The sequence below is a fragment of the Cryptotermes secundus genome, unplaced genomic scaffold, assembly GCF_002891405.2.
Source record: "Cryptotermes secundus unplaced genomic scaffold, Csec_1.0 scaffold1379, whole genome shotgun sequence".
Taxonomy (NCBI): domain Eukaryota; kingdom Metazoa; phylum Arthropoda; class Insecta; order Blattodea; family Kalotermitidae; genus Cryptotermes; species Cryptotermes secundus.
The window spans coordinates 849,117-870,169 of NW_019718634.1; the positions used below are offsets into that span (position 1 = coordinate 849,117).

General features: G+C 43.0%; 1 protein-coding gene across 1 annotated transcript; it reads right to left on the bottom strand.

The window, feature by feature from the left end:
- Positions 1–3,164: 3,164 nt before the first annotated feature.
- Positions 3,165–19,005, bottom strand: LOC111863412 (gamma-glutamyl hydrolase). Its single transcript, XM_023849721.2, has 7 exons — positions 18,826–19,005; positions 13,775–13,898; positions 11,019–11,069; positions 10,035–10,264; positions 8,666–8,772; positions 8,031–8,253; positions 3,165–6,678 (listed from the first exon to the last, which is right to left on the bottom strand). The coding sequence occupies exons 1-7, from the start codon at positions 18,908–18,910 to the stop codon at positions 6,272–6,274; spliced, it is 1,227 nt and encodes a 408-aa protein (XP_023705489.1). The 5' UTR covers positions 18,911–19,005; the 3' UTR covers positions 3,165–6,271.
- Between the last annotated feature and the right edge of the window lie 2,048 nt (positions 19,006–21,053).

Below are 21,053 nucleotides of genomic sequence, written 5' to 3' on the forward strand. Positions count from 1 at the left end.
TTACATGAACTTTACTGTGAATTTCTTAACCGATTTTGTCTGATTTTTCTCTTTTGCAGATCTTTTCTTAATATTAATTCCCTCGCTTCCTTTCCAAGCCTTCACGTTATTGAATGATACGTCCAGGCCGACGTTGAACGCAATCTCTCACGAATAACACGCACAAATAATCGTTAACACGACTCTTGTATAGGCCCATACATTAGACTCCACTCTCCCATACGCTTTCATAGTGTGCTGGTTAATTAAGTACATGGGCAGCTTTAATTTCTGCTTTACTTTTTAAACATTCTACGAGCTAAAGGACCATAAAAACCGGGTTCGATTCTCGGGACAGGCATAGATTCTATTCTTCAGTGTCCAGACCGGCTATCGGCCCCGCACATCCCCTGCAAAGTGGGTACCGGAGCTGAAGTGTCTGGTGCATGAAGGCGCCACTCAACGCCATCTAGTGCAGTAGTCCGGAGTGTTTGGAGCTGTCTCCACTCCCCCACACATCTTCATGCCTTAGTGGTTAACCCTTCAAAGACTGAATTTCTTCTGATACGTGGCGCTATCAAAAAGGTCCCGAAATTTGAATTTTGTGCGCGAATGGTTAAGAGTACATCGAAATACCGCTAGGTGTCTCCCCACACACCCTTCTTGAATCAGTGTGGAAAGCGGCGTCGAGTTGAGTGGTTCGGTTTATTGTTGAACGTATTTCCATTGTTGTGTTTGTGTGAGGTTGCGGTTTGCGATGGCTGACCTGAGAGAGCAGCGTGCCTGTATAAAGTTGTATTTTAAACTTGGGAAAACCGCTCAAATGTTGAAGCAAGCTTTTGGTGACAACAGTTTAGGTCACACACAAACGTGCGACTGGTATAAGAGTTTTAAAAATGGCCGAACATCGACTGATGATGACGAACGTTCGGGACCGCCGTCAACTGGCACCACACCAGAAAATGTCGCGAAAGTTAGAGATCTGATTCTGCAAGATCGTAGACTGACCATCCAAGACCTCTGTAACACCTTGCGACTAAGTTATGGTACATATCAACGAATTTTGTCAGAGGAACTGAACATGAGGAGGACTGCTGCAAAGTGAATAGAAGCAGCATTGCTTGGAAGTCTGCAGAGAACTTCAGCAACAGCTTCAAGAGGATCCAAACTTTCTTTCGAAGGTTGTCACTGGTAACGAAAGTTGAGTTTGTGGCTACGACCCTGAAAGCAAGCAGCAATCGTCGCAATGGAAGAGCCCTTCTTCACCTCGGCCAAAAAAAGCTCGACAAGTCAAGAGCAACATTAAGTCCATGTTGATCTGTTTCTTTATATTGACGGGATTGTTCATAAGGAGTTCGTCCCTCCTGGTCAGACAGTCAAAATTGAGTTCTATCGCGATGTTCTAAGGCATTTGAGGGACATGAGGAGAAAACGTACAGAGAAGCGGCGCACGAACGGCTGGGTACTCCACCATGACCACGCACGACCGCATACGGCTTACACTGTGCAGGAATTTTTGGCTAAAAAAAAGATGGCAGCAGTTGTTCCCCACCCACAGTACTCGCCAGACTTAGCTCCATGCTACTTCTTTCTCTTCCCCAAGATGAAAATCAAGTTGAAGGGGCGAAGATTTGATACAAATGGGGAAATTCAAGGGGAAACGCAGACGGTACTGAACACCCTAACAAAGAAAGACTTCCAGGATGCATCTGAAAAGTGGCAGAAACGCTGGGATCGGTGTATGCGCTCCCAAGGGGACTACTTTGAAGGCGACGGTGCAGAACAAGATCCACGTAAGACGTAATAGTTTTTAATAATATATTTCGGTAACTTTTGGATTGCACTACGTATATACAAATTCAGTTCTTTCCTCACAATAAACACATTACGTCGCCGCTACAAAGCCCAACCGGTTAATGCCGTTTAGGGAAACAGTCGCTGCTTATTGTGAGAACCCTACGGAACACATAAATACACTCTGTGGGCACAATATATAGCAATCCAGTTCGTACCTCACAGGAAACACTCCGTCTCCATAGCAAAGCCCAACCGGTTAATGCTGTTTAGGGTGAGTCACTGTTTACTGTGAGAACCGTACGGAACACACAGATACGCTCTGTGGGCAGAACGCAGTTTGTGTATGTTAAAGCAAGTAGTACATATAGTAACAATTGGACTTCAAAGGGTTAACTAGGCACAGGGACACTTTACATGTTACTTCCGAAAGTGTGGACCGTGGCACGAGGCAATGAGCGTTCTGTATATGTAAGTTTGGAATTAAGAGTACAGAAGTCCGACAGACTGCAACTTCGTCTTCCTTACCGCACGTGGTCACCATATGGCAAGCAGACGACCTGACTGAAGCATCTGCTTGATTCAAGAGAAGACGAGGGAATCACGTGGTCGCCGGTGCGAGCCTCGGGCCTGCAAACGTGAGTTTGTGCCCATTCAGAGTCAGAACCAGGCGAAAGGATGTGCATGAACAGATGAGTCTACCGCCTACAACAGACCCAAGCTGACGTTAGTCCAATTCATATTTAAGCATAAGATTATCTTTACCATTACGAAATTTTGGGTTACCACAACAACCAACTGTAGAGCGTGGACACGTTGCATGATAGTAAATAAATAAATAAATATATATAACGGGCGAGCAGTGTCTTGTTCCTGTGCATCGTGTCTATTCTGTGAGAATTTATATTATTATAATTTTGATATGTAAATTATAGTATACTGTAAAAATGAGACAGTTTGCGGCTGTCTATTTGTGCGTGTGTCCGTAGGAGATGGCGTTAAACGTCGGCCTCGACGTATCGTTCGATAATGTTAAAGGCTGTAAAGGAATACTGCAGAAGGTAGGGTAGATACGGAAGTTTCTTTGATGAATGATTGGGTTCCTGTTAAATTCTCAACGGGTCTCATATTAATGTACATTTGAAAGTGCAGCTTCTACATCACAGAAAAAAACAAAAATTGAGCAATGGAAAGACCTGAAAGGTGGTTATTTTCTGGCATCAGCCTTTGTAGTCCGGTATGTTTTGGCGAAATGTTATTGCCCAAAACTTGTTTTCTTGAAACGTCCGTCTACTACTATATTACACGACGCCATATTGCAGAAAGTACTTTTGGTCATACTGTAAAGACACACAATCTAATACGAATACAGTTTTAATGAATAGCAGAAATTTTGAATTTTTGTCAAAAGTTAGTGTATTTGAAACCATTATACAATCTTAATGGCTACTTATATGTGACAGTGATTATTTCACATTATTATAATACCAAATTACATTGCTTACAGTTAACATTGAATGTATTTAAAATGTTTTCCATCCCTCAAACAATGTTACAGCAATGTGCGGCTGGACATGAAGCGCCCACATCGCGAGACAGAATTGCGTTATGATTTATTTTGTTAATAAAACTTCCACGTTTGAATAAGAGATTCTTGACGTGTGTCCCTGCATAACTGACATTATTCCAACTGTTATTAGAGACAAATTCTGTACTGAAATTGTAATATACTTAATCTTGTTCTTATTACGCAATTCTACAGAGATCCACTGCTGCCACCTTTGCACAGAAAACATCTGTAACCCTCTGCCACAAACGTAGTTCTTAATCTTCCTGCATTTGGTAACCCACCCAGTTGCGTGAAGACACTGAATTTGGTTTTTGTCGCGGTTACTTTTTAAACATTTCTCCACAGACGGTTCCGTTAATGGGCGTAGATTTGCCCTATTAAATAAAATCATATAATTAGGCAGTATGGAGTACATTTTTAGATTCAAGCAACAACGGCAGGAGATGATAAAGGCTTAAGTTTATGGCAGTCTTTCTATTCCGCACATTGTGAAGTGCTGTTGCGTCACACAAACCGAAAACTTTTTATCGTTTACAGTTGTATCATTTGCGAATGAAAATGCCTCACCCTTCTTTGTTAGCATCATGTTGTTACAAGTAGTCTAAATGCCGTACTTGTTTGTTTAGGATGTGCCATGGAACTTCGAACATAACAAGACTGCCTAATCGCATGCCTATCAAAAAAGTGTAACACGACTTTCTAATCACAAAGTTTATTAGACTAAAAAATTATATATACTGCGTACTAAAAAATTATATATATTGCGTACTATATTTTTACACGTTACATAAAACATTACTTTTCTTTTAAACTTGGGATAAAATGGGAAAGAAACTTGATAAAATATCATGAATGACTGATCCTCAACTTTCGCTATCAACCGAGTGAATACTCCTAAAATTTCAGAAGTAACATTCAAGCTCCCCCCTCCCCCACCAAATTTTGCATCCCCTGAATGAATGTAGTATTCCAATGGTTTGCTCATGTCCAGCAACAGAAACTTAAGTCTTTCTTGTCATTTAAGGTGAAGGTAAAGTAGTTCCTATTCTTGATCATGCACCACGCCATGAAGACGTATAGGGAGAGTGGAGGTAATCTCCACCATTTTTCATCTCGGCATTTGATGGAGGTGAGTGGTCAGCTTCTCTCCCCGGCCGCTTCTGCTGATATCTACAAAAATTTGCTCGAGAGCACCATGTATAGATATGTATAAAACTATGTATGTATTATTTACATATGTATAATATATTTATATAAACGTATATTAGCCTTTTATGGAATTATTCCCTGTTCGCCTATGGACACAATATTACTTTGACGAATGTAATGTGGCGGCTTCACGAGGACAGTCACCAGGTTCGTTTCCAGTTAAAGGGCAACCAGATAATTCGATTAGACTTACGTTGAATTCCAACTTTTTTTTAATAATTTTAAAATTTTATAAATTTCCCAAAAATGCATATAGAATTATGGTGGGAAAGCCACAATAAACCACTAGGAACACCAAGACGTGGGTGGGCGGATAATATTAAAACCGATATTGATAAGACGGGAGATTGTACGAAGTTTGCTGATCTGGTTGAGGCGGTGAAATTTTTATACAGATGTAAGCAACCGAAAACAGACATTTCCGTCACAGCACCCAAATCTTTAGCCTTCAGCCACAAGGTTAAATTTTTAGTAAAATCGGTCTTCGGGTGGTCTTCAACACTGTGCTCCAAAATTACAAAAAATATTTCTTTATCAGTCAGCTGTTTTAAGAACCTCGGTAAATCTATGACATTGGAAATATTTATATCGCTAAAATGGTGCAGACAAGTGTCCCATTAAACAACACTGCAATTGTGGAACAAATGTGAAATAGGACAAGAGATAGAATTATAGAACTACAGTCAGCGTTTAGGATTTGAGGTTCTAACGCCGGTGGTTAAGGAGAGCAGTATCTTGTGGGAGGTAACGCCAAGTAGTCAGTTGAAAGTCAATCGACGTTTCGAACGAAAATATCGCGGTTCATCTTCAGTGTTTTCATCCGAAACTTCAGTTGACCTTGAACGGACTACAAGGAATTATATCGCACAGTTCTTCGAAACTTGCGTCATGTACTAAACAACGTCACTCTAAAATGAATCGATAGCAGAAATCCCAGAACAAAATCGTCACTATCAGGGAGGCCAGAGAAATTAGCCGCTGTTCCCTTGAATACGATGTTCCCAATTCCGGGATGTGACGCTGTGAAGTCTGGTGTCAGTTTATTGACATTTCGGAGTGGTATAAGGAAGCTGTCACTACTTAACTGCTTGCATGTGTGTCTTGCGCTTCAAGCAGAAGAAATGCTTTCTACCAGACTACACGGCCTCACGTCACAGAAGATAGAACAGAAGTTGTGCAAGTGAGAATTTTCTGTTTCCCTTGTTTTGTATCTACTTTACATCAACTCCAATGTTGGGACGGCTGAACAGTGGAAGATTTCAGCTGTCATTGTCTGACTGACTGTAACGCTGAACAGCTGAGAATGCGGGTTCTCAAAATTCTGTCAAGAAAACCCTGCCAGCAGGACTAGACAGCTGAATTTCCATATTATGTACACTGACATTCCCAAAATTCGGAATCTGAAAACAATTCTCTGGTTAGTTGAAACAAAGTCTCTGTAAGTTGGATTCCCAATTCGGGTGTTTGCGAAGAGTTTTTCAGTTTCTGATAACGTCTCGGAATATGGACAGAAGTGAGATGTACAAATTAATAAATCGTCATCATACTTACACGACCCTCGCTCCCAGTCTCGTCTTTTTGGAACACTTTCTACACATGTAACATCCCGTTTCCGAATTTATTTGGCTGAAGACCGATTCCTATTAATCCCTCCAAAAACTCAAAAGTTTTGCGAAACTCGGGCTCGAAAAGCCGTCTTAAAACGTAATTCAGTTCACGCTAATGTGCCAGTTCCCACGTTAAAATCGCAGTAACACATAGAAGGGCATAGGAAACACAGTTCTCCGCAGGCGCGGCACTGTGTTTGCCCTTTGATTGCGCATGCGTGACGGCTGGCGGTGGAGTACTGGGTTTAGTAACTGCCTCGGAGGTGGCAGTGGAAACGGCAGTTGTGTTTGTGCTTTCGGTTGTGTTTGTGGTTTCGGTTGTGGCTGCAATAGTGGTAGTAGAAGCTGTGGGTGTGGTTGTGGTTGTTGTGTCAGTGGCGGTAATTATCGCAACCACTGGTGTAAAGAAGTAACTCTGCTCAAACGCAAGAGTATCTCCCGTGTATGTAACGGGATAATTGTAGATTAAGGCTGCTGTCTCGTCTTCGATACTGGGGAAGGAGTTGTTGTTCTTCCGAGCTGAAAGAAATAAGAGAGTATATTATTAAAATGAACGTTATATTTTGAATGTTAATGGAATATTGTTGCGTTTATCAACAGTATTGTATGTGGAGCATCAAATCTATCAAAAATTATCAAGAATATTGAATTTGGGGCATAAAGTCTGTCGCAACAATTCCTGCAATACCTTTTGCGTATAGAAACAAGCGTCTTAAAACTACCTAAAGTAGATATGTAATTTGCGAAGCTCCTGAAGGGAATCTGCACTTATACAATAATGTATACTATACTGCGTTGTGACAACCATAATCACGCAGCACATTATCACGACCTCGGCCTTTTTGTCGGGGGATTCATTTCTGTTCCGGCATTTGTTTGGTTACAGAGGACGGCTTTTCATTGAAGGTTACAGTTTTGTGGGGTGTAACTCCCTATGGGCTTGGTGTAGCCCTTATCACTCAGGATTTCCTACGCGATTCCTCTGCTTTGAAGGTGGAGGCAGTCTGTGCCTCGAAACGTCGGATTTTTTTTTTCGGATCTGCAGTTCTTCACAGTCCAGAAACCCGTAACCTTCATATTAACCGCTCTACGACTTCAAATCCACACCGATAACATCGTTTTGTTCAATTAAAAATGTATATATTTCTGCTGACACACCCAAATACAGTTGTACCTTTGACTTAGGGCTTAACGTGTTCTCAAAAAAGGGGCCCAGTTCATTGCAACATGGTACTTACAGGGTTATGTTCCTGGAGCCCAAGCATGACGAATTCTTCTAGCATAAGATACGTAAGGTTGGCATGATCTGCTTTGCAAAGCCTGGACTGACAGAGGATTTGTATATAGCGCACAAGGAAGCATTCCCAACAACACGTGATATTTGCTATACGTATATTTGACGAAAAGTCAAGTATATTCATAAGGGAGAAACTCATCTTCTGGCCAGAGAGGTTGTTACATACGGGCTGTGACCGCAAGGGTTCAGTTGCAAAAAAAAAAAAAGAAAAAGAAAAACATCTGTGGTTGTGAGGTTCAAGGAGTTTGGCGCCAAGACGAACCGATTGGCGGTAAACCGCCAGTCGTAAAGTAACTCTAACTCTATCTTTAAAGGGTTAAAGTAACATTTTAACAGACCCCGACATATAGTGCGTCTCGTCGAGTTCAGACAGGCGAGATCTGATTACGGGAGATGCTGGAAGAATGGTCCTTGGGGTCTTGGGCTTATGAAAGAGCTATCCGAGGCCCGAAATTCGAGGATATAAAAAAATTCGGAGCATAAGTCTAACGTGCGTTCATTTCATGGGAAATTAATTCGAGAAGTCATTGCTCGAGGTATGAGTTTGCACGTGAAGGCTTGCCGGATATCTTACCCTCATTGACGAGGAAGTTGCCGAAGAATTGTTGAACCAAAATGCTCTCTGCCGAGTGCGGGATTGACTGGACCTTCCACTCAAAGGCGTTCTTCTCGGGATGGAACTGGACGCCATAAAACGGATACTTGTTATGCTCGAAGCTAGATATGAACTCGATACCGTTGTACTGGTTGATCGACAGAATGTGCCACTGATCTGCCGCATCTGATTCCGCCAAACTCTGGGAAGAGAAGAGAACCAGGCTGAGTCTGTGTCCCACCCTTAATGTCGGAGACCAAGTTTCACACCCATACAGAACCACAGGGGAAAAAAAATTATGCATTGAACATGCAATGTAATAATTTCCATTTAGCTTTCTCCGCGTTACGGACGCGCATGTGTTTCCTTTTACATGTTAGCTTAGATCAAAATTAGTCAGGTTAAATTCAGTTTATGCTAGGATAAATCAGTTCTGGTTAAGTTGGTCTTAATTCACGTTTAATTAACGTTACGGACGTGAATTTAAGTCCTTTGGCACACTTCTTTATTCTGAATTTGTTAAGAAGGAAGGGAATAATGCATTATGGTCATTCTCCCGAGCTTTCTGTACTATCTCGAGTGTCTGTGGGGTCAAGACTGGAAACTCTGGTTACCTGCTCAGTGATGCACCAGTGGTGGTTATGGTACAATACACTTTCGTCCTGTAGTATGTCCAGGACGCCATCTTGGTCATATGTGTAGAGCCTACTGCTGCGATAACCTGCAACAGAACACCCAAACAGATCGCCTGACACCACTGATACACTTTCCTTCATCAGGGATCAGGTTTAGACACTTATCTGTGAAACCTGAGGTCCAACGCATGACTTAATGCTTTAAAATGGGTCGTTAAGCACATTCGAGCTCATCATGACATGGGACTATGTTCCTGGAGGCGCACCTCTGACCCAATTTCTCATTACAGTGAACCCTCGCTAATCCGGATAGAAATATGAAAAATGCTGTTCACAGTTGAGTAAGGTAAGGTAAAGGCCGCGCCAGAGCTCAAGCGTTTAGTCGCTGGCTTCCCATCGCGGCGGCCCGGGTTCGATCCCGGATCTGATCAAGTGGGATTTGTGGTGGACAAAGTGGCGGTGGGGGCGGGTTTTCTCCAAGTACTTCGGTTTCCCCTGCCAATCTTCATTCCACCAAATTCTCCATCATCATAATCACTCGGGGCTGGTACAATAGGCCAATCAGTTTCTTCAAACTTACATTGTTACGTTCAGAAAGAAGTACAACTTCTGAGTTTTCTGTCACTGAATAAATGTATTGTCTTTTTATAGTTTTTTAAATGAAGGCTCTGCAGTGCAGTGCAGTGCAGTACAGTTCGCTTGCTGATTAAGACCATGGAGTTTGTTTTATTTTATGTACCAAGTTTTTTCTGTGGGGTACGCGGTAGCGTAGTTGGTTGAAGCACTATGTTACAAGCCGGAAGGTCGCGGGTTCGATTCCCGATGAGGTTATTGGATTTTTTCAGTTGTCCTAATCCTTCCAGCCGCACTATGGCCCTGGGGTCGACTCAGCCTCTAACAGAAATGAGTACCAGAAATATTCTTGGGGATATAGAGCGGCCGGCGCGTAAGGCTGACAATCTTGCCGCCATCTATAAGCCGATTGTGTAGAAAATGTGGGAACCTCAACATCTCACAACCCTATGGGCCTCCACGGCCTGTTACAGGGATACCTTTACTTTTTTTTACTTTACCAAGGTTTTTTTTGTTTGTCTCTTGGGGCTACCTTTTGCTTCACTAATCCGGATGATCCTCCCCGAAACACATTTACTCCGGATTAGCGAGGATTTACTGCATATTACACTGTAAATCTATTGCTCTTAACATATAATCCACAAAGGGTCATCAAATTAAATAATATTAAACATTTACACCGTTAAACATATTAGCATGATTCTTCAAAGGACTAACAGGTACGCTTGTCGCCATGTTGGACGTCATGTACTCGAAACTATGCGATTGGGTTTACCTGGCTTCATTGTAAGGGGCAGTGCAATGCGTTTAACGCTGCACACTTTCCGTGTCTCGGTGTTGTTTGCGGAGAGAAAAGCCAGGAGTTCAAACCCCAGGCAAGTCCCCCACACTGGGAAATAAACGCCAGCATCGTTCTTTAATTTAGCTAGTTTATATAGCTCCCATCCAGCAGTGGCGTATCCGTCAGTGACGTTGAACCGAGCTGCTCCGCCCGGCAACAGCAATCTATAGAAATCATACAAGCATCAACAGTTTCAGTCATTGAAATATACAGGGTGTGCACGATAAGTCTGTTTCAACACGGACGTTGAAGAGTACACTCGCGACAGTCTGGGTCGCCACGAAGAAGGAAACGTTTTTTTTTTTTTCGCTGACCCAAACCGTCACCTTCAGAATTGTTTTTTTGGGGGGGGGGACAGAAAATTTATTGGAAAATGTTTGAACCGTTTCTGATGATCGCCTCACAATACTGTATTAAATTTTTTGTTAATATTTGGTATCCTGTCTTCTTAAATTTTGTTTGTTTTTTTTTTGTTTCTTACCCCGAGGGTGTGCCTGTGCTCATGCTTCCAGGTGACCTTTTTCATTCAGGCTTTCAGACTAATTTCTATATGCATTTTAAATTCGTTTAACTGCTGGCTTATATCTCCAGTAATGACTTATTCAAAATTCCTACAATGGCGTCGTGGGAAAAAAAAGTGCGGTAATAACCACCACTTAGCAATCATCTAATGCAGTTTACGCAGAGAACTCATTATCACCATGCTTAGGGTTAATCATTTCCAGTGGTAAATATGTTACGAGTGTATGAAACCTTCCAGTTCCCTGTATACAGGGTGTTCGCTCTACACTCCAGCTCAGGTGTCTCGTACGCTGAGTCGACAGAACTTGGCGGGAGGACCGTGCGATTGTTCCGACACATTTTCCTCTTGAAAAGGAACTCACTGTATGAACTAACTACAAATGTCATAAAACTTACCCGTTAACTGAGTTGACTATATACTCATAGTACTGAGCGCTCTGGTTAATCCTGGAAGAAAGAAATATATATATTATAAAAAGCATGTGAATATTTGCCTCCAAACTTACGTTTACGCCGTGTAGGATTATTTTTACAGGTCCCATTAGAGCATGATTTCCCAAACTGTGGGATGTGACCTCCTCGCAGGACTTCGCCGAATTCTCGGATATTTCGAATACAGTTGTGTCCATGCATGGTTTTGTCAAGTCAGGAAAGTCAGTAGAATTTAACTTAAGTTCTTTCTGAAAACGTAGTTGTGGGTGACAAAATATTTCGCGAACATTTTACAGTTCACTGCAGGTGTACACAGGCTGTAAAGGTATTTAGGTTCCTGCTGTCACCGTACTTGCAACAATGCACAGAACTGCACCTCCCCGCTGACCGGCATAGGTGTGGGGTGGAGGAAATTCGAAATTTTTTTATCGTGACAAGGGGGTTGTGTTATCACAGAATCTGAAAACCTCTGCCCTACTCTGTACAAGATACAATACTTTTTGGAATATTTTATCGTTTTTGGTACAAAGATACACCGTGTATTTCTGTCTTTTTCCAGTTCGATGTCTTTTGCTTTAGAATCCGTGCGGACAGAAGATGACCGGGTTTTCCCCCGGCTCTCCCATTTCGGCGCCCATGGCTGCAGCATCTCTAGTACCAAAGCCAAGCATTAGAAGTAATCTTCATCCAGTTCTTTTCTTAACGTTTCTCTTACTGATGTCATGTGATCTCCTTCTTGGTCTTTCAAGTGTTGGTTCTCCAGTTCCCCCTCACTGGATTTCTGCAGGTATTGTCTACCCTCCGTGGCTGCATGCCAGACCACAGCGGTCCTCTGCATGTCTCGTTACCTAAATAAATTAACTGAGTTCATCGTTATGTTATGTCCTGAATTATTCGGTATGTGTACCTATAGACGGGGTTTGGATTGGTGAATAGATCTATTGCCACATTTCGTTCATTACATTGTTAAGATTAAACTGCTATCGAGCCTTATCCTGATCCATTTGAATATTATACTGTCTTACTCGTAAGTATTCCGAGAGAACTCCTTCCTACCTTCAGGCTATTAACAAAATGAAACAAAATCTGTAAAAGCATAACTTTCCGTTGTTGGTACTGAACTTGGTTCCTGCAGCACCTATACGCAGTTTGCAACTATGTTCAGTTGTTTTAACGAGCAGTGTCGGAGACGTGAGTTGTAAGAACCGTTAAATTATCGCGTTTATATACGTGTAACAGCACTTCAATAAACGTGACACATATTTCTAGCAATATTCGTGCCGACATGGACAACCACTGGGCACGCGGTAGCGTAGTTGGTTGACGCACTATGCTACAAGCCACACGGTCGGGGGTTCGATTCCCGATTTCATTGTATTTTTTCAGTTTAACTAATCCTTCCAACCTAACCATGGCCCCTGGGGGTCGGCTCAGCCTCTAACAAAAATGAGTACCAGGAATCTTCCTGGGGGAGTAAAGGGCGGTCGGCGTGTAAGGCCGACCTCAACGCCATCTGTGAGCGCATTATCTAGAAAATATGGTAGCCTCGACGTCTCACAACCCTATGGACCGCCATGACCTGTTACAGGGATAGCTTTACCTTTATGGCCAACAAGTAAGAGCGTCGTTATAAACGTAACATTGAACGTCGAGTAGTTTGAGCGTACTGCCCATAACACGTGCCTGGAAATATAACACTAATTGCTTGTAGCGATATCTAGTATCAGAGTCCGTAACTATGGCTCGTGGCCTTGAACAACGCCGCGACATCTGTCATCAAGACCCAGTACAGGTATTTACATGGTTACGTAAAATGAGGTTAAGACTTGTTATTTAGGTCATAAATTACGCAACTCCATGGAACAGCCTTTCTTAGAATCTAATAGTCGCTGAGGTACTCAATATATGCTCATTATCTTATGGAACCCGAACGTTCATTATCTTACTCACATAAGCCCTCCACTTCCCTTTCTTTCTAAGAGTTGTCTAGGACGAATTTTAATACTGCTCTCCCATCTACTTCTTTGTCTTCCAAATGGTCTCTGTCCTTCAAGTCTTTCTGGCTAAAAGTACGTATCATCAGCTTTTCATAGCAAAAAAGTAAAGTCCCTGTGCTTAACTAATTAAGCACTACGCCATGAAGGGGTATGGGGGAGTGGGTGTATAGATCACGTTCTTCAGCTTTCAATATACATTATAAGTATAGAAGGAATAAAATTATATCAAGAGAAAGCAATATATGTTTGAGTACAGGGTGTTCTAATCACGTTCCCGCGTGAAACTGCTTCCATTCATCACATAATTTTACGTTTGTTTTCACTCTATAAGGGTTGCAGATGCTTTCAATGCAGGCAGGTTTGTACATAATTCAGGGTCGTTTTACTCAGGCTTTCCCATCATGTTTAACGAATTACATTATATTGTATTTAGACGCGGCTTATGTCAATATATACCGTATTTACGCATGTATAGGCCGCACATTTTTTGCCAAAAATTCAAGAGGAAAACTGGGGTGCGGCTTATATTCGAAATCACACTTCATTTAAAAAAATATATTCATAATTAGTAATACAGGGTGTTCTACTCCTGAAATAATATTCCAAGAAAATTATTTTTTCTATAATTTGTCTGAAAATTGTGCTGCGGCCTATGCATGCGTAAATACGGTACATATGGTCCATTTAGAACAGGCGCTTAATTTTTAGACTTATTGTACTTGCCATATTGGGACGACCCTGGACCCAGAGCTCTCCAAAAACTTGACATATGAGGCCGCAATGTAGCTGGTGTAGTTGTCTGGGTAACGCTCCAGTATGTGACTGTCCAGTTCTTGAGAAAGCACGCCTGGAAATGACAGATATTAACGTTTGGAGAGAAATGAAGTGTTTGCTCAAGTGCTGTACATTTGCGGTTCCTGATATGAGGATTGTATTTAGCTATTTTAGTCTACTTGATATTTATTATGCAGGGATAGTATACTGTCTGGTGAGAAGCAAGACAGCTTCAAAAATGCTTCACTCGCTCGCTTCTTAGCGAGTGACTCGGCTAGCTTACTCGCCCGGCTTGTTACACCGGTTTCGTTTCATGCCAGTGAACTCGCTCCCACTATGCGAGTGGGAGCTCAATAGACAACGTAAAGATATCCTGTGCTTAACTAATTAAGCACTATGCCATGAAGGCGTATAAGGGGAGTGAACGTATAGATCCACATTTTCTTGACCTCGGCACCAGCCGGAATGGTCAGCTTCACTCCCCGGCCGCTTTACCCCAGGGAAAAGAGGTACCCAATGAATAGGAGGTTAGGTGGACCCCAGGGCCTGTCTTGACGACGTGAAGAAAATTCAAGACCCTACCGGGACTCGAACTCCGATACCTCGGCCGTGCAGCCCATACCCAGTCGCTATACCGACTGATTAGACAAGGTACAGCTTCAAATTTAAACTTAAGAGTGCACAGGGGATGGATTCCATCCAATTCCAGTGCTCCGTGATTCTTATGCGCTTTCCTCGTGTTACTTATATCCTAAAGGTTCGACCACACAGAGCACTACGTACGCGACGCACGCTACATACGCCATGTTCGCTATACGAACAGAAAAATATCTCCCTTTATTGCCAATGTGACTGGCCACACAGACTTCCGTACGCTACGTTCCCTATGTTAGCTGCGTCGCAGAGTGTACACAGCGTACGTAGCGAACATTGCGTAGCGCTCTGTGTGGCCGAACCTTAATGCGTGGATTACACTAGGGTCTGATGGACTTGGGGCTCTCACAGCCGTGAGGAGTCCCATCTTCTGGAATGACGCCGTTATTGTCCGGTTAATTCAACCTACGTTTCGGAAGAACACATCGATTCCATCTTCATGGTAATACTTACTTTTTATAAAAGTGAAAAATGATCAGTTATGAACCGCCCATAGCTAATAACAGAGAGAGCGTGAGAGAGAGAGAAAAATCTAGAAAAGAAAATATAACATAGCGACGTTACAACACGTTTTCATATTATTCCGGAAACATTAGGCACAACCAATCGCGTGGCGCGGAGGGAAGAGACTGTTCACCACATTTGCTAACGTCGGTGTTACTCCTAGGTATCCAGTATCAACTGTAACTGCACCTTCAACGTGCCTGGTGTTTGTAATAAGTGGAGCCTGCTTAGTCTCATCTACCAAACAAGCTCACGTGACCTTCGTGATTAGAAAGGAAAAAAAAAACACCATAAACAAGATCACAGAAACGGGGCATTACGTAACACGTTCTTATTTCGCATTACAGCGACATTGCTTCTGGGTTGCTGCCATGGCGGGGGCCGACGGGTATACGCCAGACACGAGCCCCCCCTTCCCCTGCATTTTTGGGGGAAACAATACGTTCTGGGAAGAAATAATGGGCTATATTCCCTTGATACAACACGGACCGCACAGAAAACGCGTTCAATAATTCTATTGTTATGTGTATTTCTTTGCAGCGGTGACGTTTTTACCGAGCCGTTGCGTAGCAACGATAGTGGAATACACATATAGAGATACAGACTGTTGGGAGGGATTTATGATCTCAGGTGCCACGATATACGTATCAGGTTTCGTGAAGATTGAGTCAAGTATTCAAAAATTAAATGGGATAAACAGACATTATCAAAATTCCATAAGCCTACTTTTTTTTCCCCCAAAATAAGGAAATTGGGCTAAAACCCCCAAATTTAAAATTGAAGGAAATATATAAAATATTAATAAACGAAATTCTTAATAAATGATTATCCCTAACACAAAAGCATTTCACAAGTTCAACAAAATCTGATGTAATTAAACATACACACATATTCCCCCCCCTCCATCCCTGTTCCCTCCTTAAATTAAAAAAAAAAAACTGACTGGTCTACTCATGCATCTAGTCTGGAACGTACGGTGCATGCTAAAGCAAGTGGTACGCATAGTAACCACTGGGCTCTGAATGGGTAATACTCGCAGCGCCGCCTGCTCTGGCAACCTTGCACGGGTGAAAGCTAACTGTGCAAACTCACGGCTCTGTGTGCAGATTCTGCGTGCACCTCTGAGTGTGCTAAAACGTTTAGTGTATATAACTTTCACATTTGCTTCGACCTTCTTCGCGTCCTTAACGTACGATTCTCTACCGAGCTGAGGGTTCCTGTCGTGCGCATTCCGACGGTATCAAATTCGACTCCGATTAGATGCCATTTATGTAATGTAGACTAACAATGTAAATATCCGCACATCAGTTTGTCTGCCGCTGTACAACATCGTCATGTAATGTGAACATCAAATTGTAGCGTAATTATAGCGTATATTTATTTACTCATTACCCCAGTACGTTTCGATTTTATAGGATTATGCATAAAGGATGTTCTGTTAAGCGGGGACACCTGGTAGCGTAGTTGGTTGANACTGTACATCATCCTGTAATGTGAACATCAAATTGTAGCGTAATACTCATTACCCCAGTACGTTTCGATTTTATAGGATTATGCATGAAGGATGTTCTGTTAAGCGGGGACACCTGGTAGCGTAGTTGGTTGAAGCACTATGCTACAAGCCTGAAGGTCGCGGGTTCGATTCCCGATGAGCTAATTGGATTTTTTCAATTGACCTAATCCTTCCAACCGCACTATGGCCCTGGGGTTGACTCAGCCTCTAACAGAAATGAGTACCAAGAATCTTCCCGGAGGTAAAGGACGGCCGGCGCGTAAGGCAGGCAACCTCAACGCCATCTGTGAGCCGATTGTCTAGAAAATGTGGGAGCCTCCACGTTTCACAACCCTGTGGGTCTCCACGGCCTGGTACAGGGATAGCTTTACCTTTTTGTTAAGCAGTAAATTTAGTACAATCACACAGTGTCCCACAGGATAGTTCATTTATAAATATCTAGGATGGACGGTCATTTAGAAACCTTGAATGACTGTACTAGAATAATAATTAGTAGAAGACCCCTGATGATGACTTTTTGAGGGGCGAAACTTGTCAGGTTACTGAATAAAGTATTACTACTTTATGTAGTAATCTGATGCTTGCTAATTATATTAAATAACAATGTAAGTTTTGAGGTGTTCTGGGCGGTAACAGCTTTCAATGGGATCTTGTGGTTTCGGATGAGGCTGCTTCCTCGAGCGTATAGTGTCCGAAGCATTACGTTCCTCCGAAATGTCGGGAACGATTTACCAGACCATACTGTGTCATGTGGCAAAAGGCAGTAACTTCAATAAATATTGTTACGGTGAACAGATCAAGGAATGTTACGAGAATGAGCCAGTAAACCAGACCATACTGTGTCATGTCGCAAAAGACAGTATCTTTCAATAATAATCATCATCGAACTTCAATAAATATTGTTACGGTGAACAGATCAAGGAATGTTACGAGAATGAGCCAGTAAACAGGTCACAAACGTAAGTAAAACAGCTGCAATGGATGTCATAGGTTTGGTAGCGGCATAGTCCAGCGCCATGACAGTCTAGGTAGCACAAGCGCATTCCCAAGTTTAGAAGCTGGTTTCAGTAGTTAACATGGCGACCGTGCTAGAGGGGTGATTACCGAAAAGCAACGTTCTCTTGTGCGTTTTTGTTCGCAAAAGGGATCAATGCAAAAGTTATTCATAAAGAAATGTTTCCTGTTTACGGTGGGAAGTGTTTGTCACGTAAAGCGGTTCACAGCTGGGTGGCAGACGTTTCGCTGATGAAGAAGTTGAAACGGAGGTGCAGAAGTGGCCGAGACAACAGTCAAGCGACTTGAATGCTGCGGGTTTCGACACACTGATAAAGGGATGGGACATTGTATCAGTGTTAGCGGAGAATATGTCGAGAAATATTTTTTCCCCACGTTCGAATATCACGTTTTATATCAATTTGTGACCCATTTACTGACTCTCCCCCATAGATTGGTGGCCATGTAGCATGTATGGGACAGTTGAGAAATTATATGCCACGTTTACGTCGAAGACATGAGGTAATCTCGGAAGGGGGGGGGGGCGCCCAGAGATGTGGAAGCAGAATTCTGTTCCGAATTCCCCTACGTTTATAAAAGGGACTTGCGGGGAATATTTGGACCTAAGAGGAATAAAGTGATATGAGACTGGAGAAAACTACATGACGAGGAGCTTCATAACTTGTACTTCACGCGAAATATTACGGTGATCAAATCAAGAAGGATGAGATGGGTAAGTCATGTAGCAGTGGAACGTGATGGAAAGAAGCGAGTAGTGATGACAAGTTTCATTGTGGGAGGAAGGGTGACGCACCAACTGAACACTTATTCTACTCATGCACTCCCTACAACCTCATCTCTGTCAGTCAGTGGACTCTGGGATTCTGTTGAGAGTGGCCAGCTATAGAAACACGGCCAGTACTTCATTCTATTTAAACAAGCATAAGGCAGAAATTGCCAGACCTAATCGTATGTTGGAGGACTATATTACAGCAAGTTTTTAGGAATAACTAAATGCCTACCTTGGATACAACACGGACCGCACGGAAAATAAAAAAATGTTGGGGAACACACAGCAAGGTGATCTCGTAAGCCTTTCATTTTTGTAATGAGGAAATTAAGCTATAAATGGTGGTTAAAAGTGGATGAGCATGGTATGTAGCACGCATGGATCTCTAGGGAGACAGATAATATATTAAAATGGGTCTTTGTGAAATGATGGCGGGGAACTGGATTTATCTGGCTCAGGACGGGGCCCAGTGGCGTGCTGGCGGGGAAACTGACCAGCAGAGGAACCAATAGGTTCCTAAGAAGCACTAAGTTAGCTGAAACTCACCTATGATGGGTCTGTCGTTGAGGACGGCCACGGAACCACCCATCACGCAGAGCGTCACCAGCACCACCTCAGCAACACGCTCCATCGCCCTCAACACTGAACAAACTGCCCCAGGGCGCCTGCCTGCACAGAACGCACTCGGAGGCGACACAGCGGGTGGGCTGCCCGCTTATCAGCGCTGCTTCTGCTCTCTTCCGAATGTTGCCCGCCATGTCGCCACCTGTCGCCGCCTCGCCTTCCCTGACCCCGTCGGCATAGCGGCCAGGCTACGGGCTCCACGTCCGAGGAGTCGGGATTCGATTACCGTAACGTCTAGACCTGCTCTGGGGCCCACCGAGCCTCCTATACAGTGGGTACCGGGGACTGTTTCCAAGGGAGTGAAGCTAAGCACTCACCTTCATCTTGTGCCAAAGTGAAGAACAGTGGAGTTATACCTCCACGCCCCATGTCCTCATTGCGTAGTGCTTAATTAATTAAGTATAGGGGCAACTCTAGTGACTAAATAAAAAAGAGCTATAGAGGAGAAAATGTGTGTGAGGGGATACCGAGAGACGCTACATTTAAGGGGGGGGGTAGAATTTTTTTCCGGTTTTGAAGGTTTCCAGGTAGTGCTCGCTTGTCCTTGTGGCAGAGGTAAGTTTTAGGGAAGGTAAAGCTTTACCTTCATATAAATAATATAATTTAAAGAGTCAGTTCGTACCTCACAGGAAACACATTACGTCTCAGCTACAAAGCCCAACCGGTTAATGCTGTTTAGGGAAACAGTCTCTGTTTATTGTGAGAACCATACGGAACACACAGATACACTGTGTGAGTAGAATATATAGCAATTCGGTTCGTACCTCACGGGAAACACATTACGTCTCCACCACAGAGCCCAACCGGTTAATTATGTTTAGGGAAACAGTCGCTGTTTACTGTGAGAACCATACGGAACACATACATACACTGTGTGGGCAGAATATATAGCAATTCAGTCCGTACCTCACAGGAAACACATTACAAAGCCCAATCGGTTAATGCTGTTTAGGGAAACAGCCGCTGTTTGTTGTGAGAACCATACGGAACACACATATATTCTGTGGGCGGAGTGTACTTATTCTAATGTTAAAGCGGTGGTACGTATGGTGACCATTGTACTGAAAAGAGTTAACCTCCAAGTGTTACGGGGAAGTACGCTTGAAGCTTGATTTTTTATCAAATTTGGCTGGTAGCTCGGGTTCCCAACGGGAAATAGTGTTCACGCTCCCTTGCTTTGTAATGTAACATTACCTTTGCATTATGTAAAACGGAGAAGCCACATACGCACGCTGAATATGACCGTGAAATATCCAGGCTGGGGATGTAAAATTACACTTACGATTGCACACAGGTGTCACGTGATCACAGTGTTATGACGAAGGGAATGCGGACACTGTATCACTGTACGTAAAGCAATGTAACGGTGAGATGGGAATCATCGGTGAGTGAGTGAGTAGAGGGGAGTGACCAGTAGTAATCAGACCCATCTTGTAGTCAAAGAGGAGGCCCCGTTTCAAAACACATAAAAGTCTGAAGAAAACAGATAACTACTGTGCTGGCGAGGACCAGCAGGACTGGACAGGACAGGACTGGACGAAAGGGCATGAAGTTACGGGAGTTCATGTTACCATAGTAACACGTTACATGAACGTAAGTTATGTGGAGGTCATTAATTCGCGATCAATTTCTTATTTCAATACATCGTGTCTATTCTGTGAATACTGATAATATTTTGATGTTGTTGTAGTATGGTATATAAAGGAGACGGTTTACGAGTTACTACTTATGAGTGCTATTGGTAGGAGATGACGTTAAACGCCGGCCTCGACGTATCATTCGATAATAAATAGGAAAGGAAAGGAATACGGGAGAAAAGAGATAAGAGTACGGAAGCTTAGTTAAAAAATGAGATTTTCTGTTGAATGTCATTCCCTGGTGATTTCATGTGTCATCCGTGGTGGATGAAGTGGCACTAGACCGAGTTTCTTCGGTTTTCTTTTGCTAATCATCGTTCCACCATTGCTCCTTTCCCATCTATCACCACCCTCTGAGCTGTGCAATAGCCCTGATCACGCAGCACAATATCACATCCTCAGGCTTTAAGCTGCGGCTTCAGCTCTGACCCGGCAGAAAACTCGACATATTGTGGCACGGACACATTTTCAAAATACAGCCTTCCCGTAGCGCCGGGTGTTTGTTGAGGATTT

Bases quoted from the DNA above. Each gene is read 5' to 3' on its own strand.
- LOC111863412 (XM_023849721.2), bottom strand. From the start codon at position 18,910: ATGGAGCGTGTTGCTGAGGTGGTGCTGGTGACGCTCTGCGTGATGGGT. The intron at 13,899-18,825 runs GTGAGTTTCAGC...TGTCATTTCCAG, and splicing joins CAACGACAGACCCATCATAG to GCGTGCTTTCTCAAGAACTG. The intron at 10,265-11,018 runs GTAAGTTTTATG...TGATTTCTATAG, and splicing joins ATAGTCAACTCAGTTAACGG to ATTGCTGTTGCCGGGCGGAG.